The following is an 11,994-nucleotide window of genomic DNA, read 5'->3' as shown; positions in this document are numbered from 1 at the left end:
ATGAGGAGTAAATAACACTTCCTTATTTACTTTCTCCACACCAGTCATGATTGTATAGACCTCTATCATATTCCCCCTTAGTCATCTCTTTTCCAAGCTGAAAAGTCCCTATCTTATTACGCTCTCCTCATATAGCAGCTGTTCCATACCCCTAATCATTTTTTGTTGCCCTTTCCTGAACCTTTTCCAATTCCAAAATATCTTTTTTGAGATGGGTGACCACATCTGCACGCAGTATTCAAGATGGGGGCATATGATGTTGTCATAACTCTCTCCTACTCAGATCTGAACCTTAGAGTTCAGAACATGAGAAGCTAGCATGAAACCTCCAAACTTAATTACCAGCTTGGATCTGATATCGCTGCCACCAATCAGGAATTTTAGGGCCTGATACCCTCTGGTCCCCCCAAACCTTCCCAGGGGACCCCAAGACCCAGATTCCTTGAGTCTCACAACAAAGGGGAATAAACCATTTCCCTTCCCCCTCTTCCCCTCCAGGTGTTCCCTCCCTGGGTTCCTGGAGAGATATACAGATTCAAGCTCCGTGAATCTAAACAAAGGGATTCCACCCTCTTTACCTCCTCCCAGATTTCCCTGCCCTGGTTACTTTAGGAGATTCCCTGCTTCAAGTCCTTGAAACACAAGTACCGAGAGATCTAATCTCTCTCCCCCCTCACCCAGAGGGTATACAAAGTCAGGCTTAGTAAATCTAACACAAAGAGATTTTCTCTCTCCCTTCGTTTCTTAGCCTTAACCAGTGAAAAACACTCAAACAGGTCTTAAAAAGAAAGCTTTATATAAAAAGAAAGAAAAAGACATAAAATTGGTCTCTGTATCAAGGTGACAATATACAGGGTCAATTGCTTAAAAGAAAAATGAATAAACAGCCTTATCCAAACAGAATACAATTTAACACATTCCAGCAACTACACACATGTAAATACAAAAAAACAATATAAACCTATTGTCTTACTATCCTTGTACTTACAACTTGGAAACAGAAGATTAGAAAGCATGGAGATTCCTGTGGTCACTCTCAGAGCCCAGAAAGAGAACAGACCAAGAACAAAGGACTCACACTCAAAACTTCCCTCCACCCAGATTTGAAAAAGTCTTGTTTCCTGATTGGTCCTCTGATGAGGTGTTGTTTGTTACCCCTTTCCAGGTGAAAGAGACATTAACCCTTAGCTATCTGTTTATGACAGATGTATTTTATATAGAGGCAATATGATATTTTCTGTCTTATTATCTATCCCTTTCTTAAAACTTCCCAAAATTCTGTTAGCTTTTTTGACTGCCACTGCACATGGATTGGATGTTTTCAGAGAACTATCCACAATGACTCCAAGATCTTTCTTGAGTGGTAACAGCTAATTTAGACACCATCATTTTATATGTATAATTGGGATTATGTTTTCCAGTGTGCATTACTTTGCATTTATCAGCATTGAATTTCATCTGCCATTTTGTTGCCCAGTCACCCAGTTTTGTGAGATCCCTTTGTAGCTCTTCGGAGTCTGTTTTGGACTTAACTGCCTTGAGTAGTTTTGGATCATCTGCAAATGTTGTCACCTCACTATTTACCCCTTTCTCCAGATCATTTATGAATATGTTGAATAGGACTGGGCCCAGTACAGACCCCTGGGGAACACCACTATTTATTTACCTCTCTCCATTCTGAAAACTGACCATTTAGTCCTACCCTTCATTTTCTATCTTTTAACCAGTTACCAATCCATGACAGAACCTTCCCTCTTATCTCATGACATCTTACTTTGCTTTGGTGAGGGACCTTTTCAGAGGCTTTCTGAAAATCTAAGTACACTATATCCACTGGATCCCTGTTGTCCCTATGCTTGTTGATCCCCTCAAAGAATTCTAGTAGATTCGTGAGGCATGTTTTCCCTTTACAAAAACTCTGTTGACTCTTCCTCAACAAATTATGTTCATCTGTCTGTCTGAGAATTCTGTTTTTTACTATAGTTTCAATGACTTTGCTTGGTACTAAAGTCAGGGCTTACTGGCCTGTAACTGCTGAGATCACCCCTGGAGCCCTTTTTAAAAATTGGCATCACATTAGCTATCCTCCAGTCCTTTGGTACAGAAGCTGATTTAACCCAGAACTCATGGGTGAATACCATCTGATCCTGGTGACTTATTACTGCTTAATTTACCAATCTGTTCCAAAACCTCCTCCAATGACAGCTCAATCTGGGACAGTTCCTCAGATCTGTCACCTAAAAGGAATGGCTCAGGTTTGGGAATCTTCCTCACATCCTCAGCCATGAAGACCGATGCAAAGAATTCATTTAGTTTTTCCTGCAATGGCCTTATCGCTCCTTTAGCATCTCGATCATCCAGTGGCCCCACTGGTTGTTTAGTAGGCTTCCTGCTTCTGATGGACTTAAAAAAAATTATTATTATTTTTGCTATTACTTTTTGAGTCTTTGCCTAGCGTTTCTTCAAAATGTTTTTTGCCTTCCTAACTATATTTTTACACTTCATTTATCAGAGTTTATGCTCCTTTCTGTTTTCCTCTTTAGGATTTAACTTCTTTTTAAAGGATGCCTTTTTGCCTCTGTCTGCTTTTTTACTTTGTTGTTTAGCCACTTTTTTTGTTCTCTTATAATGTTTGTTAATTTGGGGTATACATTTAAGTTGAGCCTCTATTTTGGTCTTTTAAAAGTTTCCATGCAGCTTCCAAGGATTTGGCACTGTATCTTTTAATTTCTGTTTAATTAACTGCCTTATTTTTGTGTAGTCCCTCTTTCTGAAATTAAATGCTACAGTGTTGGGCTGCTGTGGAGTTTTCCCTACCAGAGAGATGTTAAATGTAATTATAATTATAGTCACTATTACCTAGTGGTCCAGCTATATTCACCTCTTGGACCAGATCCTGTGCTCTGCTTAGGACTAAATCAAGAATTGCCTCTCCTCTGGTGGGTTCCAGGACTAGCTGCTCCAAGAAGCAGTCATTTAAGGTGTCAAGAAACTATATCTCTGCATCCCGTCCTGAGGTGACATGTATCCAGTCAATATGGGGAAGTTGAAATCCCCCATTATTGAATTTTATATTTTTATAGCCTCTCTAATCTCCCTGAGCCTTTCACAGTCACTATCACCATCCTGGTCACAGGCTCGGTAGTATACCTCTACTGCTATATTACTGTTCGGGCATGGAATTACTATCCATAGAGATTCTATGGTACAATTTGGTTTATTTAAGGATTTTTACTTCATTTGATTCTATGCTTTCTTTCACATACAGTGCATGACCTGTTCTGTCCTTCTGACCTTTGTACCCAGGTATTACTTTGTCCCATTGATTATCCTCATTCCACCAAGTTTCTGTGATGCTGATTATATCAATATCCTCATTTAATATGAGGCACTCTAGTTCAGCAATATTATTAAAACTTCTAGCATTTGTACATAAGCACTTATATTGTCACTTTATTGTTGTCTGCCATTACATAGATTCATAGACTCTAGGACTGGAAGGGACCTCGAGAGGTCATCGAGTCCAGTCCCCTGCCCTCATGGCAGGACCAAATATTGCCTACACCATCCCTAATAGACATTTATCTAACCTACTCTTAAATATCTCCAGAGATGGAGATTCCACAACTTCCCTAGGCAATCTATTCCAGTGTTTAACTACCCTGACAGTTAGAAACTTTTTCCTAATGTCCAACCTAAATCTCCCTTGCTGCAGTTTAAGCCCATTGCTTCTTGTTCTATCATTGGAGGCTAAGGTGAACAAGTTTTCTCCCTCCTCCTGATGACACCCTTTTAGATACCTGAAAACTGCTATCATGTCCCCTCTCAGTCTTCTCTTTTCCAAACTAAACAAACCCAATTCCTTCAGCCTTCCTTCATAGGTCATGTTCTCAAGACCTTTAATCATTCTTGTTGCTCTTCTCTGGACCCTCTCCAATTTCTCCACATCTTTCTTGAAATGCGGTGCCCAGAACTGGATACAATACTCCAGCTGAGGCCTGACCAGCGCAGAGTAAAGCGGAAGAATGACTTCTCGTGTCTTGTTTACAACACACCTGTTAATGCATCCCAGAATCACGTTTGCTTTTTTTGCAACAGTATCACACTGTTGACTCATATTAAGCTTGTGGTCTACTATGACCCCTAGATCTCTTTCTGCCATACTCCTTCCTAGACAGTCTCTTCCCATTCTGTATGTGTGAAACTGATTGTTCCTTCCTAAATGCTATATATACATGCTATAATTGAATGGGACTCTCTCATCTGACTGTTTCTCAAATGAGGGAGGGATAGCTCAGTGGTTTGAGCATTGCCCTGCTAAACCCAGGGTTGTAAATTCAATCCTTGAGGGGGCCATTTAGGGATCCAGGGCAAAGATCTGCCTGGGCATTAGTCCTGCTTTGAGCAGGAGATTGGAATAGATCTCCTGCAGTCCCTTCCAACCCTGATATTCTATGATCATACCCATATTTTATCATCTTCCATCCTCTCCTCCTTACAGGGACACAGAGAATCTCCATTAACAGATCCTCCCCAAGGGATGTCTCTGTCCAAATCACATGCTCCTCTTCACCTATTGGCTTTCCCCCACCCCTGAGTTTAAAAACTGCTCTAAAACCTTTTTAATTTTAAATGCCAGCAATCTGGTTCCATTTTGGTTTAGGTGGAGCCCATCCTTCCTGTATAGGCTCCTCCTTTCCTACGTTTCCCCAGTTTCTAATAAATCTAAATCCAAACCCCTCCTCCCTACACCATCTCATCCACACAGTGAGACCCTGCAGTTCTGCCTGTCTGTCTAGCCCTGCGCGTGGACAGAGAATGCTACCATGGAGCTCCTGGACTTCAGTCTCTTACCTAGCAGCCCAAATTTGGCCTCCAGGACCTCTCTCCTGTCCTTCCCTATGTCATTGGTACCTACATGTACTATGACCACATAAGTCAATCCAGATGTCTTGAGGGATCCACAACGTTCGCACCAGGCAGGCAAGTCATCATGCAGTTCTCCTGGTCATCGCAAATCCAGCTATCTGTTTCTAATGATTGAATTCCCCATAACTATTACCAGTCTCCTCCTAATAACAGGAGTTCCCTTCCCTGGAACTCTTTCTACAGTAACTCTTTCTTTTAAAATAAATGTTAGATTTAGTTAATAATTGGCTATAAGCATGTATTGGGGTTAGATCTGAAATATTTAGTGCCCTGGTGCGTAATAGGTCCAATCTCTTGGGGCTGGTAGAACTTTATATATGGTAAATAGGTTTTAAGTAACCCTCACTATATAGACTTGGTTGTCTGGATGGGGGCAAGGCTGGATTGTTTAAAGGGAATGGTATTTTGGCTTCTTGGTAACCAGTAAAGTATTGGAAAAGCTGTTTTGTTACTGCCTTGGTGAATCTAATTATGACAATATACCATTTCTGGGGATTGTCTGCCCTATTCTTTGTAGTTTGTCCTGATTAAGCATTCTTCTTATAGCCACTCCAGCGACCCAGATCACATAATACAGAGCAGGGGACTGGAGTAGACCTCTGGAAGTCCCTTCCAGACCTATGATGTAGGCCACAGCAAGCAAACTATGCTCCCGATTATTATTCCAGCCTTGCCTTGCTATGGGCAGCAGTAATCACTGGTTAAGTTGCATATGAAGGATTCCATTCTAACCCTGGGGAAGCGTCCCTCCGGGGCTGATCCTTTGCGGTGTTGCCCTTTGCCTCCAGCAGAACTGTTTTAATATTAACAAGCCACAGGGTGACCAGACAGCCAGTGTGAAAAGTCAGGAGAGGCGTTAGGGGGTAATAGGAGTTTACATAAGAAAAAGACCCAAGAATCAGGACTATCCCCATAAAATCAGGACATCTGGTCACCCTAGCAAGCTGGCGGCAGGAGCCTGCCGGGGGTGGGAAGACGGGACGTGGTCGGAAGCACCTTTGGGTGTGCTCCCGCAGGCGGGGGAGCTCTGTCCACACGGGGCTGCGGGGTGACGCGAACAGCCCCCCCCCAGCGCCGCAAGCTGCAGGGCAGCGGCGGGGCCCAGGCCCTGGACTCTTGCTGCCATTACTGTGCTACGTTATGCTGCCTCCTCCCACCCGGACCCACCGCCCCAGTGCTGCTCACAAACCGAGCCAGCCCCGCCTCGAGCCCGCCGGGCCCAGCCAGGCCGCCCCGTGTCTCGGACTGAACTACCCGGGGAAGGGCGGCGTGACGCGCCCTGGGCCAGGTTACCGGCCCCGGCCCGAGCCCGCCCCTCAGAGCCGGCGAGCCCGGCGCCGCATCCCGGCCCGCACGGGCGCCTCCCACTGCCCGGAGATGGCGGCTCGGGGCCCGGGCCGCCTCCTGCTCCTGCTGGGCCTGGCCGCCGCGCTCTGCCCCCCGCGGGCCGCACAGCCGCCCCCCGGCGCCTTCCAGGCCGGGCACGGCGCCGCCTCGCTCCCCGCCGCCGCCGCGGGCCGCCGCCGGTGAGGAGCGTGTGAAGCGCCGGGCCGGGCGTCCCGGGGGCCTGTGCAGGCGGGACCCGCCCCGGCGAGCAGGCCACGCACGTAGGGTTCGGGGCCCGTTTTCCTGGGCGCGGCGGTGAGAGGCCGGCAGGCTGGGGGGGAAGAGCCAGTTTCTCTGGCGAGAGCACGGCCGGCTGAGCGAAGGGGAGAAGCGCTAGGAGCCCGGATCCAGTCATGGCTGGCGAGAGCCGACTTCTCGCAACCTCCCTGGTCGCCCACCCTGCCGTCCCGCACACCTGGGGAGCGGGGCAGCAAATCCGGCTCCCTGGCTCTCTGCTGCGCCGAGCCTTGAGGCAAAGGCCCCCGTGAATATTTTCCTTAATATTTGGGCACTTGCCTTGGTCACGACGCAGCTCTGATTCAGGTTTGTTAATGACCTCAGATTCCTTGCCCCCTTACTGAAGCGAGCTGATGAAATTTTGACTTTGTTTCTATCTGAGGCCGTGTATTCGAGCCTTCTGCAGATATTGCCCAAACTCCCCTTTCTTTTGCCCTGGAGGTAAGGAGTCATAAGAGAGAAATGGGGAGCCTAGTAAAGTGATTCCAGATTAACAACAGATACGTTCTCCCTGTAAATGCTTGAAGCCTCCCAAAAGTGATTCTAATTTCTCACTCTCTCCAGGTATCTTTTGTATGATGTAAATCCTCCTGAAGGGTTCAATCTACGCAGAGATGTCTATATTCGTGTTGCCTCTCTTATAAAGACCTTGCTGAAAAGTGAAGCTTGGGTATTGGTCCTGCCTCCTTGGGGACGGCTTTATCACTGGCAGAGTCCTGACATCCATCAGGTCCGAATCCCTTGGTCTGAGTTCTTTGATCTTCCAAGCCTCAATCAGAACATCCCCGTTATTGAGTATGAGCAGTTTCTTGCAGGTAAAGTACATTTATTCTACTACCTGGGAGGGGTTAATAAATCTTTGAGGGGTTTCCGTCACAGATATTTCTGTTTATGAATGCAGTAGAACAAGGTGTGTACGGTATTACTTTTGTGCTGCTCTGAAGAGGAGTTTTGAAGTGTTTGCTCAATGATTGAGCAAGTAGTGTAAGTTTCCTCTCCGGGGCTTATATTTGACAGTAGGAAAACTTACTTCTAACAAGTTACCAAGTGTCATTGCGAAGAAAGTTCTGTTTCTAACCCAAAGAGCACAGTTCATGTAACTGCACTTCTATCAGTTTAGTATCAAGCTAATCACCATGAAACTAATCTGAGAAATGAGAAGCAAATTTGAATTAAACAGGAGCACCTCTGTTATATAGAATATAGGGCCAAGGAAGGCTAGAGGGAAGAAAACTGGCAATCTTGTCACCTCATTCAGAAGTGACTTTCAACAGGCACAGTATGTTCAGAACCTGATTTTCCTCTCTTTCTAAAGTGTAACTACAGAGAAGCTAATATGGCCAAAACAGGCCATTATGTGCTTGAGTCTGTTCTAATTTCCACTGGGGACCAGAACAATGGCTAGGTAGGTGATTCGGGATGAAGGGAGCACAAAGGGGTTCTGTGTGCGCCTGCCCAAGCTATTTGTAAAACATGAAAATATCTTGTGCGTTCATTCACTTTGAATGAAATTGACTCCATCTGCCTAAATCCCAGGTAATCCTGTTATGTGTGGAGGGGTTGGTGCAATTCACGCTCTCTTCCCAACTCAGGTTCAGGGTATGGCTACACTTGCAGCTGTACAGCGCTGGCAGTTAAGCCTGTCTTTGTACAGCTGAGTAGGGAAAGCCCTGCAGTGTGGCCACGCCAACAGCTACCAGCGCACTGTCGTGGCCACATTGGCAGCATTTGCAGTGGCATGGGGAGTGGTGCATTATGGGCAGCTATCCCAGCATTCAAGTGGCTGCAAGGTGCATTTCAAAGGGGAGGGCTGGGGTGCAGTGTGACAGGGAGAGAGTGAGTGGATTTTTGGAGCGGACACTCTGTCAGCAGCTGCAAGTTCTGACCCCATCCCCCACTCCTCTCTCGCTCACTGAAAGCACCAGATAAGCAGCCTCCCCGAAACGCCTCCCCCCCCCCCCGCATGCCGTGCTGCTTCTCTCCTCAAGCCCCCTCTCTTCAAGCAAACACTAGCTGTGGGTGTTCCAAAGGGAGCTCATTCACAGCAAACAGTAGCTGTGTTTGTTTTTCTGATAAGCCGCTTCGGATCACAACAAAACAAACAGAGGCATCACAACAAAACAAAGAGCATAATCTTTACTTAAAAGCATTATGGGAAGCTTCCGGAGGTCAGTTACAGCATAGTAAGATTATTCCCTGTTTACACTGGCACCCCAGCGCTGCAGCACCAGCTGTTCTCTTTATTCCTCTCGTCGAGGTGGAGTACATGCAGTGCTGTAGCCAGGGAGATACAGCGCTGTATGTGCCTTGCCAGTGTGGACGAGGAGTGAGTTACAGCGCTGTAAAGCCACCATCAGCACTGTAACTCTGAAGTGTAGCCAAGGCCTCAGTGTGTTATGCTGCTGTACAAATCCTCTATTCTCCGGGGGGGGATTTCACCCTTGAAGGTGAAGGGTCTTGGTCTTTCCAAGTGGCATAGTAGAGTTTTATTTGTTTTATTTCTATCATCATTGTTATTAAGGATGGCTTTCTAAGATATACTGGAATAAGCATATTTTCATTTCAGTCCAGTAGGTGTGCTTTGGTTGACACTGTGATCGGAAATGTTAAAGCTTGAGAGTTTGTGCCAGAGTGAAAAGAACGAGGAGTACTTGTGGCACCTTAGAGACTAACAGATTTATTTGGGCATAAGCTTTCATGGGCTAAAACCCACTTCATCAGATGCATGGAGTGGAAAATACAGTAGGAATTTATACACACACAGAGAACATGAAAAGATGGCGGTTGCCAAACCAGCTCTAGTGAGACAAATCAATTAAGGTGGGCTATTATCAGCAAGAGAAAAAAAAACTTTTGTAGTGATAATCAGGATGGCCCATTTCAAACAGCTGACAAAGTCTGAGTAACAGTAGGGGGAAAAATTAGCATGGGGAAATAGTTTTTAGTTTGTGTAATGACCCATCCACTCCCAGTCTTTATTCAAGCCTGATTTCATGGTGTCCAGTTTGCAAATTAATTCCAGTTCTTCAGTTTCTCATTGGAGTCTGTTTTTGAATTTTTTTTGTTGAAGAATTGCGACTTTTAGATCTGTAATTGAGTGTCCAGGGAGGTTGAAGAGTTCTCTGACTGGTTTTTGAATGTTATAATTCTTGACATCTGATTTGTGTCCATTTATTCTTTTGCGTAGAGACTGTCCGGTTTGGCCAATGTACATGTCAGAGGGGCATTGCTGGCACATGATGGCATATATCACATTGGTAGATGTGCAGGTGAACGAGCCCCTGATGGTGTGCAGATGTGATTAGGTCCTATGATGGTGTCCCTTGAATAGATACGTGGACGGAGTTGGCAGTGGGCTTTGTTGCAAGGATATGTTCCTGGGTTAGTGTTTTTGTTGTGTGGTGCATGGTTGCTGGTGAGTATTTGCTTCAGGTTGGGGGGGCAGCCTATAAGCGAGGACTGGCCTAAGGTGACCAGATGTCCTGATTTTATAGGGACAGTCCTGATTTTTGGGTCTTTTTCTTATATAGGCTCCTATTACCTCCCATCCCCATCCCAATTTTTCACATTTGCTGTCTGGTCTCCATAGACTGGCCTGTCTCCCAAGGTCTGTGAGAGTGAGGGATCGTCCTTCGGGATAGGTTGTAGATCTTGGTGACACGCTGGAGAGGTTTTAGTTGGGGGCTAAAGGTGATGGCTAGTGGCTTTCTGTTACTTTCTTTGTTGGGCCTGTAATGTAGTAGATGACTTCTGGGTACTCTTCTGGCTCTGTCAATCTGTTTCTTCACTTCAGCAAGTGGGTATTGTAGTTTTAAGAATGCTTGATAGAGCTCTTGTAGGTATTTGTCTCTGTCTGAGGGATTGGGGCAAATGCGGTTGTATCTTAGAGTTTGGCTGTAGACAATGGATTGTATGATGTGGTCTGGATGAAAGCTGGAGGCATATAGGTAAGTATAGCGGTCAGTACGTTTCCGGTATAGGGTGGTGGTTATGTGACCATCACTTATTAGCACTATAGTGTCCAGGAAGTGGATTTCTTGTGTGGACTGGTCGAGGCTGAGGTTGATGGTGGGATGGAAATTGTTGAAATCATGGTGGAATTCCTCAAGAGCTTCTTTTCCATGGGTCCTGATGATGAACACGTCATCAGTGTAGCGCAAGTAGAGTAGAGGCATTAGGGGACAAGAGCTGAGGAAGCGTTGTTCTAAGTCAGCCATAAAAATGTTGGTATACTGTGGGGCCATGCAGGTACCCATAATAGTGCCGCTGACTGAAAGGTATACATTGTCCCCAAATGTGAAATAGTTGTGGGTAAGAACAAAGATCAGCCACCAGGTGAGGTGACTGTTGTAGGGTCCAAGTGAACTCGACAGATGTAGTTAGAGGTGATGACAATGAGGCAAAAGTGTAATAACTTTATGCTATAATGAAGTTAATTGGACTCTTCCTTCATATAGGCATTACCTGAATAAAACCTCTCAGGTGGCTTTCTCCACTGTGGCATACAGTGTACAATAGCTCCTCAGTCCCACCACATAACTTGCCTTTGAATTTTTGTGCTATTTTCTAGACACAAGTGTTATTTTAATATGATTTCAGTAAAAGTCACAGTGTTCGTTGGTTTTAATTTTTGTGTTTTACCTTCGTTACTTGTGATTTTTATTTATTTATTTATTTATTTTTGGTCACTTCTTTGGAAATGTCTTTCCCTACTGTTGCTGTCTTTATGCAGTTGAGAGGAAAAAGTTTTGAGCAAGAAGGAGCATACCAAGTCCGCTCCATCAGTGTCATGACACTCGTAGGCTTTGGGTCTCGTTTTGTGCTCACTCTGCTGCCTTTTTAGTAAAGCTAAATAAGGTACAGCAATAAATCATTGGAAGTAGATATGAAAATGCCCTGTTAGATCTAGTTGATGCCTTTGCAAGGACAGAGGACAGTTGTCTGTCCCCTTCTGGATTCTAAATGTCTGTATAATTAACAAACCCACCACAAGTGCTGATGAATTGCCTTTTGCCTGAGTTCAGTCTTACTGACAGTCTACCCTCCATGAAGTTATGACAATTTCAGGGGAGGTCAAACTTCAAGCCCTGGCAAAATTGAGTGTCTTATAAAAATATTTGACTTAATTACTGTAAGTACGTGAAGCAATGTTAATGAACATATATAATTCCAGGTATGAAATATGATCCTCATCCTCAGTGCACAAGCCTGAATAGTTCTAAATATTTTTTTTAAATGCTGTAGTAAAAGCAATTACAGACTGACTTTATCACATTGGTTTGGAAAAACAAGACCACTCTTTAACTATAAAAGCCCAGAAGACATCTGAAAGATTAAACTTTCATTGTTTTACACTCCTAATTAAAACATACCAAATTTCCCTGATCTTTGTAGTACAACGTAATAGCCCTTAGGACTTCAAAGACATGAAAATGGCAGAGC

The 11,994-nt window shown here is 44.8% G+C and overlaps 1 protein-coding gene across 5 annotated transcripts in view; it reads left to right on the top strand.

The window, feature by feature from the left end:
• The first annotated feature begins 4,238 nt into the window (after positions 1-4,238).
• Positions 4,239-11,994, top strand: part of POFUT2 (protein O-fucosyltransferase 2) — a 114,943-nt gene continuing 107,187 nt past the window's right edge. For 4 of the 5 annotated variants that reach the window (XR_007768348.1, XM_050916541.1, XM_050916540.1 and 1 more), the window contains exons 1-2: positions 4,239-6,455; positions 7,117-7,367. Coding sequence is in view for 4 of the 5 variants with exons in the window: in XM_050916541.1 (XP_050772498.1) it covers positions 6,070-6,455; positions 7,117-7,367 (637 nt within the window). In the remaining variant the exon portion in view is untranslated. Of the gene's footprint in view, positions 6,456-6,522; positions 7,032-7,116; positions 7,368-11,994 lie in introns of those variants that run through there. The other variant, XM_050916542.1, reaches the window with a different exon arrangement.

The sequence above is a fragment of the Gopherus flavomarginatus genome, chromosome 10 (assembly GCF_025201925.1).
Source record: "Gopherus flavomarginatus isolate rGopFla2 chromosome 10, rGopFla2.mat.asm, whole genome shotgun sequence".
NCBI classification, from domain to species: Eukaryota; Metazoa; Chordata; order Testudines; family Testudinidae; genus Gopherus; species Gopherus flavomarginatus.
This window is presented reverse-complemented; position numbering and strand designations above follow the sequence as displayed.